General features: G+C 37.7%; 1 protein-coding gene across 1 annotated transcript in view; it reads left to right on the forward strand.

Moving 5' to 3' along the window:
• Positions 1-19819, forward strand: part of LOC113232408 (octopamine receptor 1-like) — a 169235-nt gene that overhangs the window by 131818 nt on the left and 17598 nt on the right. The window contains exons 3-4 of the mRNA XM_026467115.1: positions 5126-5354; positions 16175-16361. Of these exons, the coding sequence (XP_026322900.1) occupies positions 5126-5354; positions 16175-16361 (416 nt within the window). The remainder of the gene's footprint in view (positions 1-5125; positions 5355-16174; positions 16362-19819) is intronic.

Consider the following 19819-nt stretch of genomic DNA (forward strand, 5'->3'; position numbering starts at 1 on the left):
ATGATCCATTTTTTGTTCAAAAAGGGGTAACTCGGTAGTGGTCCCATTTAAATTTGAAGAAAATATTCCACTTCTATTAAGTGTTGCGAACTAGAAGATGAATCCGGTTTCGCCCACTTTCCGATAACCAATTTCAATAAAACTTGGCAAATAGATGTATTTCCACGAACTTTCGAGGTCGGTTTTTTTTAACAATCTGTGCTGAGATTATGTTGTAGGCTGTTTGTGTTTCTACCTTTGCTCAGAGATATTATTGAAATAAGTAAGAGGTGTCAAAAGTTATCAGTTTTGTGCTAAGAGGATAGAAAAAAGTTTTTTGTTTTGTTTGTGATTGAAACGGGCAATATGTAACGATATGCTATCCATTTTAACTAAAAAACATTTATAAATAATTGTTAACTTTTCTTTACTTCAAAACGTGGTTTAAGTGACTTTGATCATTCTTTCCCTGGTCTCTTCACATGGCTTCAAAATCTTGCAGAGTGGTTCACATGAGTACCACAGAACTTTTTCAAATCGCAACTTCACTGACCTAAGTAGCTATCTATAATGCCGACCGAGTAGGAGATGGCACCCCAGGAAGAGAATTATTATTTAATTAGACATTTATTTCTGAAAGATCTAGACTTAGCACCTATATACTAGATATATCTGTCGCGCGCTGCTGGCACCACTGAAGCATGTCCTGTAGGTTGTAGTGCAGCCTGGAGAGTCCTGATGGTGCCCTTGTGGAGGTTTGTCAATTATCGACGTATTAGGTACTGTTTATGGTAGCTTCGACATTATGGAATTTTCCACAAAAATGTGTGTGCTGTATGTTTGTAAACACGTTACATCGTTAAACGTGTATAAGCAACTATTATATTTGTATGATGAGAGATAGCACGTCCGCTCGCTTCGGGAGTTTTGTAGAGAGTGCCGATGAAAAGAAGTAAAGTGAGTGACGGAGAAGAAAAGGAATTTAAGAACGATTCAAAATTTCAAAGTAGGTGGCCAGGAACCAGAGAAAAAGATGATAAAGAGGTGGGATGTCATATATGCATACTAAGGAATTCGGTAGTATGGTTGGAACACCTTTTAACTACACAATGCATATAGCGAGACAAAGAGAAAGAATACAGTGTAGAACACTTACACCTACTTATTTAATTATTAATATAAAACTTCCCCTTTGTAACGAGTATTAATAGTAATATTAAAAAAAATATGGGTATCTACTTAAATAAGTGTCCTCGTTTTGGTACGCCGAGCGCTAATGGTTGCGCGTTAAGTAATGGAAATAATAAAGATAAAATGGTAGAAAAACTAGAGTAGAAAATTGAATCAAAATAGTGGATGATGCCCTGAAGCTTATCGAGTTCTTAGGTTTTCGCGATTGTTACACATAGTAAATGAAACTATTTTTACGGATTTCAATCGCGTATATTTGTTTTTTTAAACAAACAAAGGCTTCGGGCCCTTTACAGGTCCCGAAACAAACCAACGTTTCGGGCCTTTTACAGGTCCCATGGTCACGGTTGACTGAGGTGGTACAGTCATCAACCAGTTATGTCCAATATTAATGCAAACTCTGCTATAAAATCTGGTTAAGCTTTTATTGTACTTTGCCTGTATATTTGAACCTACGTATCTAGTTTTATCGGTCTATGGTTTTCTTTTGTCAATTTACATTAATTCATCCGCTTCATGTGCTTAAACTAACTCAAATTACCATTTTCTGTTTTTGTCACTATATTCTCTTTCAAATTCTTATAAAATGTTCTTCACTCTATCACATAACCGCACATTACATATTTTTTGCAGAGATCTCATTGCTACTGCAACTACTCACTTGCTTCTTCTGTCTGCCATACCCAACACTCACTGCCATGCATTAGCGTTGGAATCACAGAACAATAAATACGGTAGAGGTGCTTAGTGCGCGTAGCACATGTATCAACTACGTGGAGTTCCATATACTTAAACTCAGTTCAAAATTTTCGCTTTGTACGTTATGGTCGTGTCAATTATCTCGCGCAAAACTTCGACAATCGTAGAAAAATGCATTATTTTGCTACTTGATAGTGCAAAAATGATAGTCATCATCTAAGATGGTGTTTCATACTATCATTAAGTCTTATTTCATTTAATTGTAGTAAATTTTCAATTTTCTGTTTATCTTAAAAATTTTTTGTAACAAGAAACGTAAGTAACTTTACGCCGTTGCGATATGGCTGCTTCTTTTTTGGAGAACTAAGTGAACGTCTCGAATTCGTCGTCGTTCAACTATTGACCGTTAGATGGCAGCATACTGAGATTTAAATCGAGATATAAAATCAAAACGTAATTTGCCATTGTAGGTAATAAACTTTTAAGAATTGGCAACAGGGTAAAGTTAAAATTATATTAACAGTCCAGAATTTGTTACATCTTTTCAAATTAGAAACCACCCAACATTATAAAGATTTCATAGTGTTTACCATAATTATGATTGTGTAACTTTTGGAGTGGTTCTGAGTGTAGTCGAGGTTTAAGACATTTCCATTGTTTATTCTTCCGTGGTTTTAACCAATACAGTATTATGTACCGCTATTTGCGCTTTCTCAGATGCTGATTGGCTGTGCATCATCATTTTTATGGCCCCGTTCACTGAATTTTGAGTTTTACCTTTCTTTCAATGTCTTCGTCACATTACTACAATATAATTTCTAAATATATGCTAGAAACAAGATAATTTCTAAAAATATCCAAAACCGAACGCACATAATCGGTACGCATTTTTCTTCGTTAAATTCCATAAGGTGGAATTATAAAGGTCCAAATATATCTCATTGTCCCGAGTTTGTGACACTTACAAACGGTATAGCTGGTATAATTACAATCGTTTGCGTGCGGCTTTATTTAAATTAGCCTTCTTTGCCATTCAAGAAAGTTTTTTCGCAGCGTAGGCATTATTAAGGAACTGTATTTATGTCAATTAAACGTAGACGCAGTTTATTATTAAACATTAAACTTTGAAACATTTTGGTCGACGAGAGTATAAAATTTGACGACCATGTAACTGACAGGCAGTCTTTCAGAATACACACTGCATTATTCAAATTACGTGAGGCAATAGTAAAGTATCTTTTTGACGATTTCCGTGGTCAAGTGGTTTGCACAACGGTTCTTATAATGTCGCCCATCTCCGAGGTCCCAGGTTCGATCACCGTCGGGTCAATTTAGAAAAACTAACTTTTCTATATTGTCTCGGATCTGAGTGTTTGTGGCACCGTTGTTGCTGCCGTTTGCGATAACACAAGTGCTTTAGTTACTTAATTTGGAATCAGAGCACCGTTGTTGATGTTGAGTTGAAGATGTCTAATATTTATTTATTTAATAAACAAGTGGTAATATAAACGGGCAGTAACAAAAGCTCAAAAAAGTAAATTAAAAATGATGTTATCGAGTTCTTAGGTTTTCGCCATTGTTACACATAGGAAATGAAACTATTTTTTTTAATATGTTTTTTATACATATTTAAATCCGAAAAAATTGTTTCATTTCCTATAAAAATGATCTTATTAAAAATATAAATATCACTGTGTTATTTACTAAGCTATCGAAAACCTTTGCGCAAAAATTTTCGGTAACTTGGTAATTAACACATAAAAGTACTTTAAGTTTTTACTTGTTTCGGTCTTAACAATTTTTTTAATTGTCTCGACTTTGATAACGAAGAGACTATCAAACGTCACTTGGAGCAGTACTTTATAAAGATATGTACTTTATAAAGAGAGGAATTTTTATTTCTAAAATTATCCGATAGATGGCAACCGAAGAGATGGTAGGTAGATCAATATGAACCCTATATAATTGATTAAGGTTTGATAAATTCCTTTTTTAAAAGTTTTTTAAAAAAGGATTTTTATTTCCTTTTTTAAAGGTTTTAGTCAACCCCAAGATTTTTGACTTTAAAAAATGTCACAGTTGTTGAGGAACTGTGGGAAAATCAGACTCGAAGTAAAGCTATATAAATTAAAATTTGAGGAAAACTAGCTAAAATAGAAACGAACCAACTGTAGACAAAAAAGCTGTAAACAATGAGAAATGGAAAACATAAAAAAGTATATATACTTGCCCCGTCCAGTACCCGCCCAGTAGTTATTTTTTTATAGTGAAATGGTTACATATAAAGTTAGTTGTTAACTTACGAGTACTTGTTGCGAGGAAAACGCTCGGAGTTCCATTATTCTCACGGAATGTAGCACGGTAGGCGAGGAACGCCCTTACTTTCATAGTCTTTGAAATTCGTAAAGGTTCATCACCTTCGATAAACACGAAACATTTAGTAATACTCACGACTGGAATACATATTGGGGCGTATGGAACATAAAGTCACGCGTGCGTAAATAGGAGTATAACTCAGGTTCTCATACTATGTACATAGAAATTACCAGTTTCAGACTTGAGAATTGGTATTCATTGTGGCATTGGGAACAACAACAATTGGCGTTCGTCACAGAAAGCCCCGTTTTGATGTTATTGCATCAAAATATCTTGTGACTTGTGTCTCATTTCGCTCTTCTTCTATATGGACTAATTTTAAGTCATTTAGAAGGTGGCGTTTCGTCCTTGTGGCATAGATTATAAATGTGCGTTTAAATTTCGGACACGTTACCACCAGCAGATTGTAAAAACTTATTTTAATGCAAAAAATGAGACATGCTGAAGATGATTCTGTCGATTCATTTCAATCCAGCGAATGTAATGAATGATTAAAAATACGTTTAATTTTTTATCAATGTAACTTTTAAATAAGACTATTTTTCGTAATTTCTTTCCATAAAAACCAATAATAAAACGAACGCCCCGTTAATTTACCGGTTTGGTGCAACAAGGACGGATAACACAAGGAAAACAAAATATTTTCAAATGTTTCTAATTGTTTTAAAGTGATAATAACACCTTTAGCTAAATCATAGGACAAATAAATAATAAAGTATATAAGAGTCGTATTATAAATATTAAAAGAATATAAGACATTAAAACTTTTTTTTCAATTTTCTCGACTCTCACTTTTACATGCTACACCGTTGTTACACCCATAGCTTCAATATTGTTTATTTCACGAATTTACTATAGCTTTATTTTCCTTTGTCAACAGGCAAATGGGAGTTAGGTTGGATCCTCTGCGACATTTGGATCAGTCTGGACATTCTTCTTTGCACAGCGTCTATCCTGTCTCTCTGTGCTATCAGTGTGGACCGGTACCTGGCCGTTACCAGGCCATTGACGTACTCGAGGAGACGAAGGTCCAAGAAACTGGCTTTCACGATGATATTCTTCGTTTGGATTTCTGCTATGGCTATTACTTGTCCACCTATGTTGGGATGGTAAGTTTTTTTTTTACTTTATTAGGCTTCATATCACAATAATCAAGAAAGTGATTGCTGGAACAAGCCCTGAGCAAATACCGCGTGCATCTACCAAAAAGATGAATTAATTAATCATCTCAGGTTTTGGTTTTGGTATATATGTGTTCTGGCCATTTAATCATGGTAAGTGGCACTACGGAAGCAAAGAGCAATATTCCAATCCACTTTGATCTAACGCTCCAATGTCAATTCTGTCAGCAGTAAATGTAATTTGCTTGTTCAACACGCGAGCCACAATAACGAAAAAGCACAAAGCAGTAGGACGATTTTATCCTTTAGTAAGAAAAATAAGGATATTTCCACAGCTCGTTCGTATTAATGCCAAAACATACTTGCTACTGACATACCAGTAAGTCTGCTATTGTTACCGTGTGCAAAATTACACAGAAATATCTATTTGGACCTGACCATGACGGAATTAAAGCAATTTTTTCCGTTACTCTATTTTAATTCGCGAAAATTTACATGATAGCAGTATAGTTTCTTATGAAAGGAGTCAGGAAAAACTACGGCCACGTTACGTATTTCTGTTGCCAAGCAGCAATGTTTGAGTATTACTAGATTCATGGGTCTTGTTAACTTATGTTCCAGGGTGACAGGCGTATTAACAGTGCCCCTAAGATCTTTGCGATTTAACACTCTAAGTGGGACTGCACTGCTATGGACAGGCATGTCACTAAACACCAGGCACACGACTTATTCGGCCTGTCACTTGGTTTCATAACAAAATATATATTAATAAAAACAGAGGTACTTCCATCACGGAACTAGGCAATGGAACTAATACGAACAAATGACTTACACGATGCCCACGGAATATAAGGCTCTATTCGTAAGCAAGAATTACTCAAAAAGTTTCGCAACAAACAATTTCGTCAACAATTTTCTTTGGTCGATTTCAAAGAACTGTCTACATTTAGGCACGTAAATGGCAAGAATGTTTTTCGACAAAAAAAGTATAAATTGATTTCCCCTGAGTAGAGTGCCCCATCCCGCGCATCAGTCGTCACGTTTGATGTCAAGTTAGGTTCTGATATTATATATAAATAAACATATCTATTTAAGGAGTTTTTAGCGTAACGCCATCTGTGAGAAATCTATGAGTTTTCATCAACCAGGTACCTTTATAGCTACTAAAAGATGTCGCTTAATCAATTGTAAAATTGATGTCATTAAATACGATGTTCTACTATCACGATTTTTAATTATTGATTCATGGCGTAATTTCACAAAAATAATTGAAGGTGGTGAGGAGTGAAGGAGTGAAGAAAACATTTTCATAGATTTCTCACAGATGGCGCTACGGCAAAAAATCCGTCAAATCAAAAGAACTAAGATCTGTAACAAACGTGTATTTAAGGAGTTTTTAGTATTTTCTAAGTGCCCTGTCACACTGGTGATTTGAAAGTCCTTAAGCTTCGGAGTAATCGAGCTTTGCGAAAATAGGCAAATTCAAATATTATTGGGAAACTTTTTAACTCAGTTAAATATTACTTACCACTTAACAGTCAAGGTAAACTTTTAATTACTTATTTAAGTACGGTAACGACGTTCTGAACCCATTTGTACAGAGTCAAAAGCATGCAAATTTTACTCTATGCTGCCTAAAACAAGAAAGGACCGAAGTAGAAAGTATCACGTATAATAACAATTCCTGTTTAATTGTGTCATCACCACTAGAGATGGGCGAGCGCCCCGGTTTTAAAGTTTTAACCGGACGCTTTATTAACGGGTTAAAACCCCGGATTTAATCGGGTTAAAACCAGTGAAGAAGGTTCACCAGCCTCGGAACACGTTAAGATTTTTTTAAATTTCATCATTTCGTGTTTTCTGACTTTATGGCGTATTTTCTTATCAAGTACATGTTATATTTTACATAAAAAATAATTAAGCAGTGAATTGTTAGAAATTTTGGTTTTTATTCAGTCATAAAGTCATAAAACACGATCGTGCTTGTCAGGATGGAAACGACTAGATTATTTTTTTTTTACTTATTTTTTTATGTTTTTAGCGGAAATTCTCACCAGCCCTGACCAACCCCATATCTTCCTACGATAATTTTGATTATAGTGACCCTCTGAGTCCACTACCAAATCTCCTGTATGGTGGTGGAGCTGTAATGCATGCTCACTTTCCTACACCGAAAACGACGTCTCTCCAGTTCCCAATAACCTAAGCTGCTGGAGGGACTGGAGGATATCTAGCTTATTCTTTACTAGCTCTCCGGGCTTACTAGTGGAGGAGATGCTAGTCCTGTGACAATGTCCGGACATAGCTTCCAACTTAAAGGGCAATTCACGTGACCCGCGCGTCTCCTCACTTCAGGTTTCAGACAGATGCCCCGGCCACACCCAACCGGGGCAAACAAACAAGTCTGTCTCTGCAGCTAACCACAAACCCCGGCGAGTCCATGCCCATGTCCGAGTCCACCAGAGACGCCCGCAAAGGCGTATCACTGGCAGAGGAACCAGCCCAGAACAGTCGTTTTTCAGAGGGTTCCGAATTCTCCACAGCCACGTCTATCATCCAGTCTTGGTCGATCTTCTAACAGTGCCCGTTCAAGTAACTATGATACTCACCAAAGTCGTGGTCGATCATCATCTATTCGAAGCCATACTTCTGTTCGAGAACGGTCACGATCAGAAAGGCGAAGTCGTTCGACTGACGCACCGTCATCACAGAGATCAAGGAAGTGGAGGCAAATGTCATATGGTGATGGGGATCAATTGTGGTAGGTACCCATCTCGCTCTACGACTGGAACTTGTCGACCACCATTTCATTATTTTCTTGAGTATTTTGACGACGAATCGACGGAAAAGATCTCGAAGTATTAAGAAGTATTTTGCGTTAATTAATAATAAGTTCCTATTTTGTTATATTTCATGTGAAACATGTGATAAACTTCAAGTTTCAATAATATAGTTGATTTTGTTGCTTTATAGGTCGCCTTCGCTCTTTATAGGTCGAAGTCATACAAAAAAAAACGCTAACGCTTTGGTAAGGGTTCATGACGGGATGCCATGATCGTGTGTGTGGGGGGGGGGGGGGGGGGGAAGGGGTTTGGGGAGAGGGATTTTTTTTTTGTATTTTCGTCTTTTTAATGCAACATCAAATCCAATTATAAAAAATAATTCACCTTTGAAAACCGGAACGCAGTAATGCTCACATTACAGCTTGGCGGTAGAAATACTAAAGTGGCAATACTTCCCTGGACAAACTCTGTCACAAGGAACTCTACTGCGCAGCTATTAATGTTATTTTGAAAAATAATATTGCTATGTTTTTTATGATATCAAGTGCCGGGACGAACAAGGCCTGGTGGTAAGCGACACGCCTGTTCATAACACTTGCAGAGCTTTAAATAATAAAAATCTGAGATGAACTACCACTACAACCGTCACCTTGGGACATAAAGTTGACAAGTCCCACGTATCTATAGTTTCATGAATTGTCTCAGGGTCAATTTACGTTGTAGTGAAACGAAGTGGAAAAGAATTTTTTTTTTATAACATCAAGTGACGGAACGAACAAGTCGTGCGCCTGATGGTAAGCCTGTCCATAACAGTTACAGTGCCACTTAGAGCTTTAAATTGCAAAGATCTGAGGGGCACTGCCACTGCGCCTGTCACCCTGAGACTTAAGTTGACAAGTCCCATGTGCCTGTAATATCACCAGCACCCTTCAAAACCGGAACACAGTAATGCTGACATTACCGCTTGGCGGCAGAAATAGGTAAGGTGGTAGTACTTCCCTGGACGAACCCTTTCACAAGGTGCTCTACTTGTACTAAAATTTTTGTAACATAGCATGAACTTTATATAGTCAATTGTGTAAAGTACAAACTAGATACGAGCCAAAATCCGCGTAATTGTCGTGCATACTCGCGCATTCCGCGGAAGTTTTTGGCTTGTTTCTACTTTGTACGTTACAAAGTTGATCACTAAGTTCATTATGCTATGTTACAAAAATTCGCTTCCACTCCATTCCGCCGGAGTATAAATTGAACCTTATCCTTCAAAACAAGAGCGCAGTAATGCTCACATTACTGCGTTCCATTATGGCAGGATTTCGTAAATGAACTCTTACACAAGTACCTGTACTATTGTTACTATAATGTGTATTTTGTACTGGTGCCCGACACGTTGGTTTGTTTGAATAAACAAATATACACGATTTAGTTCCGTAAAAATAGTCTCATTTCCTGTAACTCGATAAGGAATTATTTCCAAGTATTTCTACGAATACTCTTCATCTCATCTTATCTGTGAAAGCATGTATGTAACAATACGACGAATAATATATTTGATATTCATCGAACACCTGCTTACGTCATTATTTGGAATAGAACATTATCATTCGTATCACGTAACGTTTCGTACACGCAACTTATTTGACGTTGAAAAATGTATCTTGCCTAATATCTACAAAACGGTCGAGGGTGTTCTAAAGTACGTAAAAGATACAAGATATTTACTGGCAACAAAGTTTTTCTGTCAGTGATTAAGCATGGGTATCCTTGGCGGCGCGGTGAGCCGGTTAGGCATTTCGTGGTTTTAGGTTTAGTCAAATAATACGGTTAAATAGATAACATTTATTTATATTCAGTTTACATTGATCCCTAAATACATACATACCTTATAGACTAACATACATAATAATATGTATGTGTGACGCAACGCGTGTGTCCGGTAATCATCCTCGGAAACGTCGTTACATAACATCCTACAACTTATGTTGAGTTGGTACTCTCACCACAAATATATGAATACGAGTTGGTGCCAGCGCGCTGTGTTTTATGCGATCTACTCCCAGTTCTCTGCGTGCAGGCCGCAGAGGCCTTGCTCCACTTCCATCGGTATTTGGGCGGACCAAACGGTCATCAACTTCTAGAACGTTTTCACCGCCCTATAAGCTGGCATTCATTCCAGGTATCCGAGCCTACGTAGTCTTGCGGACTTGATTTCTCTGATAATATTAGGCTCAGGCCCGAAGTCTTCCAGCTCCTGATTCTTTGGTTCCTCATACTACCGTCTTCCCTCTGCGTTGTTGGTTCTAAATTCAAAAAATATACATATGTGTATATACATATATACATAATATTATAGAGTAGATAAGAAGCCATGGTAACCAATGGTATGACCTACCATGATGATCTACCGAGATGCGACAAAAGAACATTAAAAAAACTTTTGAGGCTTGCGTAGTGATCAATCGTCCTCTTTAGCTCGAATGGACGTCACATACAACTACGATGGTAAAAAAATAGTTACATAGTAACACAATAGATTGAATAGTAGTACAATAGATTCAGAATTTCATGTTCTAACGCGCAAGAATACAACATTCATTTTTATTAATATTGTCATAAGATATTTATTTCCATGTTTTTTTAAATCAATTTTGTTGTAAAACCAGTCTACGAGACAATTTCTTATAGTAATCATATTATGATGACCATTTCCTAAACAGGTACTGGAATAGTTTATGATTACAAGATTATAAACAGACGAAGTGATATTTACTGTTTTTTTTTTGGTAATATTATTAAGGAAATGGATTGCAGATAGATGAGAGGTAATTGAGTTTTCAGCTGCATATATATTTAAGGCCTTATTAATATATATATCTCCAGTGCGAGTTCGATATTAAGATCTTACTTAAGATTATTGACTTCAGTGACATAAATAACTTTTTCCGCTTATTAATAAACATCTCAAGCTCGTTATTAAATCTTAATCAAATTCAAGGTTTTGTTACTTGTTAAGATGTAGATAGATAGATAAACACTTTATTCACTGATATAACACAAATACAGATTAAGATAAAAGAAAAAACATAACATGATTGTCATACCAGTGAAAGGGCGCTCAGCATATGCCAAAGTTTCCTAAGGCGCTGGTTTTCAATCTGGACCAACGAGAGGGATTGAGTTACTTGAAGTAAAAATATGACGACTATGTGTAAAGTTATAAATTGAGAATAATAATATACATAGTGTAAATAGTGCATCTAAAATAACCTAATTGATATGTAAGTGCATGAGCCTGTGTGAATATAATTACAGCTGTAGGAGTAAATTGTGATTGTAAAGAGGTTTAAATGCATTTTTAGTATATAATATAATGTATACACATAATATGAACAGAGAAAAGTAAAAGAATAAAAACACATTACACAGATTTTAGAAGTGAGAGTAAGTGTTGCCGGTACATTGCTTTGAATTTGGGTTTGGATGTCTCGTTGTGTGTAGGTGGTGGAATATCAGTATCGTAACCTCTATTAACAGACTCAAGAACCTCAAAATTGAGACTATTTCTTCGGAGCTCACAAGCAGAGCAGTTTTTTGTTATTTTATATATGAAATTGAATTTGAAATTCACCATGAGCTTTTTGTAAAGGAAAACATCGTGAGGAAACCTGCACACATCTGGAAAGCAGCAGAATGATGTGTGTGAAGTTCCCAATCCACATGAGGCTCGCGTGGAAACTACAGCCCAACTACTCTCATTGTAAGAGAAGGCTATATAAGGACTATATAGGCTATTTGGGCCAACTATTAAGTATACATTGACGACCTGGGTAGCCCGATGATTTGTTCTGTGGGCATTGGATGTGGGTATAGGATGAGCTAGACATCTTCCAGTCTCTCCGGCCGCGTAGGGATTTAAGAACTGAAGAGACGCCGTTCATTCAGCGTCGGGAAGTGAGCGTGCTTAGCTCTGCCACCAATGAGGAGATGCAATAGTCGACTTATAGTCGGCGGCTCAGCGGTGGCAACAATCGGGAAGTGAGCGTGCCTTCACACTCCGCTAGCTATCTGGAAAATAGGGAGGGTGCTGTGCGTGCACCAGGGACGGCTCACCTAAGGCTTACTGGATGAAGTCCGTGCAAACTGGCTGATCCGGGGTTAGGACCTGACTTAGAGTGTCTCTGTGCGGGTTTGCACGCACTGCTCATAGTGCCCTTCCCGCATAACCAAGAGGTTGATAGGGAGGTCACTATAAAGAAAAATTATGTAGAAAGATATGGGACTGTGGGCATTGGGTGTGGAGGTCCTGGGTTCGATTGCCGGTAGGAATTTGGAAAAATGAACTTTTTTTATCTGGATATTTGTTCGGGTAGGACCTTGTGTGAATTCCGTTGCTCTGGTACTCATAGTACATAGGATTCCCTAGTTTGAAACCAGGTAATCGAGGTGGTTGTTTGGCATATTAGATTTCTTTTTACGGTATCAATCCATTAAACGTCGCGCTGAGCACTGTTCACATGTTAAGAGACGATTTAGCCTTTTTTTTTTTTTTTTTTTTGTCGGGTGGGAAATCTTTATGGATACCCCTGAGCCCAGGGAGACTCAGGGGTTATGTGGGGACTCTCCCTCCAGGCTGGAGGGCCTACCCCACTAAAACCCCCCCGGGTTTCCCTCTCGCCGGTTGAGTCGGCGCCGTGGGATCAGTGAACATTCACCACGACGCCGCCCGGCCGCCCTAGCTTACGCCAGGGCTCCCGCGCCAACGGAGGGGCGAGTCGGTTGTCCTCCGACCCGCCCCCCAGACGAGTGAGGCCGTGCAATGCAGACTCCGGAGTCCCTGTCCAGAGCCCGCTGGTCTCACTAGGGGATCAGGCGAGCAGCGAACTGCCTTCGCCTTCTCCCCGTACGTCTGCGCCGGAGCGGGTGCGCGTCTGCCGCGTCCTCGCGCACCCGCTCCGCGGCCTCCTTTTGCGACATAACCTCTGCGCAAAAGGAGGCCACCGCCTCCCAGGACTCCTCGCTATCGAGCATGGCGGCAACCACACTCGGCAGCGAGAGGTCCTGCCCTACAGTCCCCGTCAGAGTGCGGCGCTGCTCATCCCACCGGCTACACACCTCTAGTGCCCGGTCAGCACCTGCACAAGGTGGTACAAGAGACGATTTAGCCTGACACTTAGGCCTAGTACGGGTTAGAGTTCAAACGTTTCCTTATGGTTGTGAATCTTTTTTAACCCGCTGATTATATCACGATGTTCTCTTCTGCCGTATACCGAGAGGTAAAGGTCGCTTACCGTTCACAAAATAACGTAACTTACAAAATCAAGTCATAGTCAGATATTAGGCTACTTCCGCTTTCGGTATAACGTTTTAATATGAAGAATTTTCTTTTTTTCTTGGAACTTGGGTGTTTTTTAAAAGTATAAACAGTTTTATGTTGCCTTTAAAAAAATCTTTGTATATTTTATTTGACAATTTTGAAGTTTTTGAGCTTGTGTAATTTTAAACTATAAAGTTTAATCGGAAACTGACATACCATAAACTTTGATATTAGTTTTTGGGTTTCTGTCTACATGATGTCTACTGAATTTCAAAGACTTTGGTTAATAAATGTCTAAACTAGAAACAAACTTCGTTTGTACGAATCATGCTGTCAGGAGAATGAAATAGTATGCTTAGGTGGTATGAGAGATGGAAATTTAAGAAAGTGTGATTAAAATATTTACTTAACGGTGAATGGATATATGGTGAAAGAAATGGCGAAAAAAAAAAAAAAAAAAAAAAAACAGGTGCTAAGCGACACACCTATTTATAGCAGTTGCAGTGCCACCAGCTTTAAATCGCAAAAGATCTGAGGGATATTGCCATCGCGCCTGCAAGTTGACAAGTTTCATAAGTCTGTGATTTCACCAGCACCCTTCAAAACGGAAACGCTTACTGCTCATAACTGATTGGCGGCAAAAATAGATAAAGTGGCAGTACTTCTCGGGACGAACTCTTTCACAGGAAGCTCTACTGCGAATACAAGGGAAGATTATCAGATATTTTTTAACGTTGGCTGTGCAGATATTCTGATTTCATATTTTTCAGTATCTAATAAGAACACGGATCCATTAGGATAAAGATCGTATCCTCCGGAAGTTGTACATCACGACTATATGACGACCGTTTACCGGTTACGGTTCATGCCCTTTAATGGTTTACGAGTTTACGGTTTTCTTTTGTTCGTGGTTTGATTTAGAAGCTTGGAATTATCCTTTGTAGTCAAGATTCTGAAAGGGCGTAATGGTAATGTGAGTAAAATTCCCGTACCCAGTTGTCATGAAACGTGCGTGTTCTCTTTTGTGCCGTTTTTTTTCCAAGGTAATTCGTGTATGCTTTGCATAGAAGGCTACTTAAATTCGGCTATAGATGCCATCCTATAGTTCCTCAGGATTTTGTACGGTCCGCAAATCTCGTTCTGCTGCATACAAATGTTGAACGGCTATGGAGTGGAATTCCCTGCCTGCAGACTTATTGCTTGAACCCTATAACTTGGGCTTATTTAATTCGAGAGTGAATAAGCGTTATTTATGAAATGAAATATTTATACACTATACATATTATACAAGGTGTCAAAAACACGTGTTGCACCAGATACTGGTACGCAAATATGAAAATAAATTGAAGTTAAATAATGACATAAATTAAAATTGTACAATTTGTCAAATAAGCAATGTCATATAAAATTAAGTAAAAATGCCAATAAATAGCAACAGCAATAAAATCATATATTAAACAATATCAAAGAAGTAAGAAAATCACAAATATAAACAAAATGTGAAATACAAACAAAATGTCAATTTCTTTTTATTATTAAAAAATCTTTGATATCGTATAAACACAGATCACATAGCAAATCAAATAACTTTTTTAAAATATTTTTATAGGTAAATCTGCGATAACTGCAGGCAAAACATTATATATTTGTATGGGCAAGTTATAGCAATTCCTATAAAAGCAAGTAGTCTTATTTATAGTTAGCCAGCTATGTGGTTTCAACTGCCTCCGTGGCCGAACGGTTACCATGCCGGACTGCCACGCAGAGGTCCCAGGTTCGATTCCCGGGCCGGGAGAAATGTTTGTATGGCTTACATTTATTTCTCTCGTGAGTTTGGGTGTAATTTGTGGTTGTCTATGTGTGTGTCCATGGCATCCGCGACACAGGGTTTCCCTAGTGCGGGGCTATGTTGAGTGTGTGCGTTATTATTATTGTTATTATTATTATTATCTAGTTAAAAAAATTACATACACGTTTCCTAGTAAATAAGACCAAGTTTTTTTTAACAAACATGCATACCTCATACATACGCTTCCGTTAGAAGATTTAGCTTTCTAAAAAATGGTCTACAAGATTCGAGCGGACCTACTCTACATATAGCTCTGACACATTGTTTCTGGATAGCAAATACACGATTTAGCTATACGCAGTTTAGGTATGCATGTTTTGTCGTCAACCTCATAGTCACCTTCAATCAGGTGAGATAGATGTCAGATACGCACTTATTTTTTTTTAGAAAAATACAACACTAATTAATGATTTGATCTCAAGCTAGGAAATTATTTATACTATGAACCAATTAGAATATGGACCAATTTAGAAAGTTCGTTTCCCAAAAATTTCTACTATCTGGTCTATTTATTTGACATGTTTGATTTATTATGCACATTTATGTTATTTCTTTTTTATTGATTTATATTCCAAATAAAGTAATTGTTATCTTTTACACAATCCATCTGAATCTTCTTTTGGAGTTTCTCTCCCCTTTAAACCGTAAATTAAGGTTAATTTATTATTTGCGTAGGTACTTAAGACGGTCGAATCGGAAACTTACGTACTGCTGCAGCAATGAAGATAACAAACCTGCGTACCCTCTGTAGCCAAATAGCGCTAAGTGATGTTGAAAACAAAAAACCGTATCTATTAACATCGGAAATAAATCCTTTTTAAGTAACCGATTTGAGGTAGTTACATAGTGTTTTTTTATTCAGGTACGAACCAGATCACAACACGAACGGCGTCTGTCGATACCACCAAAACCCTGGCTACGTGGTTTTCTCAGCCATGGGCTCTTTCTTCCTACCCATGGCTGTGATGGTTTACGTCTACGCCAGGATATCCTGCGTCGTCGCCAGAAGACATCAACAGTTGGCTAGCACCACAACCAAGACTTGTAAGGTGAGAAATACATAATAACTACCTTCTGGATAACCTTATATGGAAGAAACAGTATCAGGTTTGGCTCCAAGAAATTAAAATAACATATACTTTGCAGGTTGAGAACTTCAAAGATAACTTCTATGATTTTTGCGAACTTCTATTGATATTGTGTATGACTTAGGTGTACAGAACAAAATTCTTGTCAAAAATCTAAAAACTTCTAATTTAGTCTGACACTATGGACTATGGACTTATAATTAAATTTAGAGGACACCCATACTGGCAGTCAAGCACGTTGGATCTTACAATTTGTCCTTTTCAGTCTTATTGTAAATAAATGTAAATGTTATTGTAGAATTTTTTGTATAATTGACAAATCAATCTTTCTTTGAGAAGTTTATAACAACGTTTTAATGTTTTTTCTAAGCTAGACTCAATAGTTCTCATTTTTGAAATCTGCAAATTTGATTGTAATGAAAAATTATCAAACACAATCTTTCCACATCGATCATACATATCTTTAAGTAAATCCTGTATTGCATGGCCTACTATACGAATTGAACTATTTTTCAAATCTAGATCTAATACATAATATATTATAGTCTCTAATATACTTTTAATCTCGCATTTTCATCTAAAATTAAATTTCATTCGTTTTATTCTATGCTCGACTGACGATTAAATACAATAGCATCGTTTTTCACCAAAACTCCAATTTTCCAACCGCTCGTTACACCGCTCTGCGAATTATTGGCTGCTATTTGAGTAATATGCGGAAAAAGCGTCTAGAATTTGAGTTTTTTTTTAATCTCATACCCATTTGCTGTAAAATTAAAATAAAGAAAATAATTTACTATGTACGTGTTAATGTAATTTACTGCTAACTTTCCGAGTGGACCGTTTGAAACGTTTCATTGAAATGTAAAACTGTAAGAACGTGACAAAGAGTTCTTTGAAGAAAATAGAGATGTCAATCTCCAAAATAAACCTTTCGGACTGTTGGTAGTCACTTTCCGAATCACTTGAGAAAATTTAAAGTAGTAGTGGAAGAGCTCTTTGTGAAAGCGTTAGTCCAGGGAAGTACTCACTCTACCTATGTCTGCCGCTAAGCAGTAATATGATCATTACTACGTTCCGGTTTCGAAGAGTAAAAGGGTGTTGGTGAAATTACAGGTACATGGGACTTATAAACTTATATCTCAGGGTAACGGGCGCAGTCGCAGTGCTCCTCAGATCTTTGCGACTTAAAGCTCTGATTGGCACTGCAACTATTATGGGCATTATAGAATTGAAGCATTCTTTCCGTGGTTAAAAAAATACATTAAGTAGACTTGTATGGTGATTTGAACAAAAGTGACTCAAATTTAGAACTGTTCAACATTTAATTACTATGTATTTAATAACTGCCTCCGTGGTCGAACGGTTACCACGCCGGACTGCCACGCAGAGGTCCCAGGCTCGATTCCCGGGCCGGGAGAAATGTTTGTATGGCTTACATTTATTTCTCTCGTGAGTTTGGGTGTAATTTGTGGTTGTCTATGTGTGTGTCCATGGCACCCGCGACACAGGGTTTCCCTAGTGCGGGGCTATGTTGAGTGTGTGCGTTATTATTATATTATTATTTTATAATCATTCTCTCGCAAAGTATAAAAATGTCGATAAGTATGTATTGCATTTAATAAAGGTTATTTGAATAACGCGCGAGAATACTGTGATGAACTCTTTATTTTTTTCTAATTAAGTTTTGCTACATTTAGGTACAACTAAAGTAACTGAATGAATGAATGAAAGACTTAACGAAAGAATGAATGAATTAATGAATTTATTCACTCTAATAATAATTATGTGACAACCCTATGCTTTGAACGACGTGTAGGCATTGATGTGCCGAACATTCTGGAGTCGCCCTCCTTGTCTTATTGTACTATGCCTGGAGCGTTCCACAAAGTTACCACCTATCTTATTATCAACATCCGGAGCCTGCGATCAACAGCATTACGACTGATTCCGCTACCACGAACGAAATCAATGAACAGAAACGTCGCCTTCGCGAATCATAGACATATTTTTTTCTATGATACCAAGTGACGGAATGAACAAGTCGTGCGCCTGTTGGTAAGCGACACGCCTGTCCATAACAGTTACAGTGCCAGAGCATTAACTTACGAATATCTAAGGGTCACTGCCACTGCGCTCGTCACCCTGAGACATGAGTTGACAAGTCTCATGTGTCTGTATTTTCCCCAGTACTCTTACTTTTCAAAACCGGAACTCAGTAATGCTCATTGTTTGATAAATTGTCTATTCGATGTTCAGGATTGAACGACACAATGAATTGATGCTTTTAACGGTTTTAACAATGTATATTCTGTACTTTGATTACAAGGAATTAATTTTAAATATATATCAAACTAACAGTCGCACTTGGTCCGTAGCCATAGCATGTAATGTCACATTTTTTTTTCTCACTGACGTTTCTACTTCGCATTCCCGCGCAGCCCCCTCCGTCGCCCAGTGGAGTTACCGGCGCGAACACTCATATTACGGTTTGGCGGCAGAAATAGGTAAGGTGCAGTACTTCCCTGGACGAACTCTCTCACGGGCAATTATTTCTTTCCGTAGTTCACCTATGTCCACCAGTGTGGAACTTGGGCATTTCTTTCCTTTAGCTCACTTATATTCAATTCAAAAAATCTTATTTGAAATTGGACCTTGGAAATCTTCGGAAGGCTCAAAGGGGAAGTGGAAACTATGGATATCAGCTGATGTACACCATAATCGGTTTCGAACTCAAACTTTCCACTTATTTGTACCTCGTCCTATTCATCTATCTGAAGTCTATGTAGCATTACAAGCTGTTCGTGCAGTACTGCCAATTCGAAGGAGTAACGATCTTATACCTGGGCCGCACTATAAGTTTCCGGAATGAATAGGAAAAAAATAGTATATACGCTCAGAAATGAACTTATTGCTTCTCAAAATATACTCCATTAGCGTTAAAGCACTTTTTCATACGAACGAACCAATTTTGAAAGCATTTTTGCCACTCCTCCGTGAAAATATCTGAAACATGTTTTTCATACTCGTCGACAGCCTCTTCATGTGATGAAAATCGTTGACCGCGTAACTGATACTCAATTTTCGGAAATAAATAAAAGTCACAAGGTGCCAGGTCGGGACTGTACGTGTTATGGCTCATAAGGTCAACGTTCTTCACCTTCAAAAAGTCATTTGTCTGTCTGGCCGTGTGAGAACTGGCATTATAGTGGTGCAAGATGATACGGCGTTTACGGTTATTTTTACGGAGTGTATCATAACTTCCGGCAAACAAATGGTTGTGTACCAATCACTATTCACGATACAACGATTTTCCAAAGCAACAGTAGCCATGTGTCAAGTTTTATTATAAAAAGAAGCAATCATCCGCCTAGAGGCACTTTGTACGCATGCCACTTTGGTTGGTTTCGGCTTATCTC

The sequence above is a fragment of the Hyposmocoma kahamanoa genome, unplaced genomic scaffold (genome assembly GCF_003589595.1).
Source record: "Hyposmocoma kahamanoa isolate Upper Pololo Valley unplaced genomic scaffold, ASM358959v1 76, whole genome shotgun sequence".
Taxonomy (NCBI): domain Eukaryota; kingdom Metazoa; phylum Arthropoda; class Insecta; order Lepidoptera; family Cosmopterigidae; genus Hyposmocoma; species Hyposmocoma kahamanoa.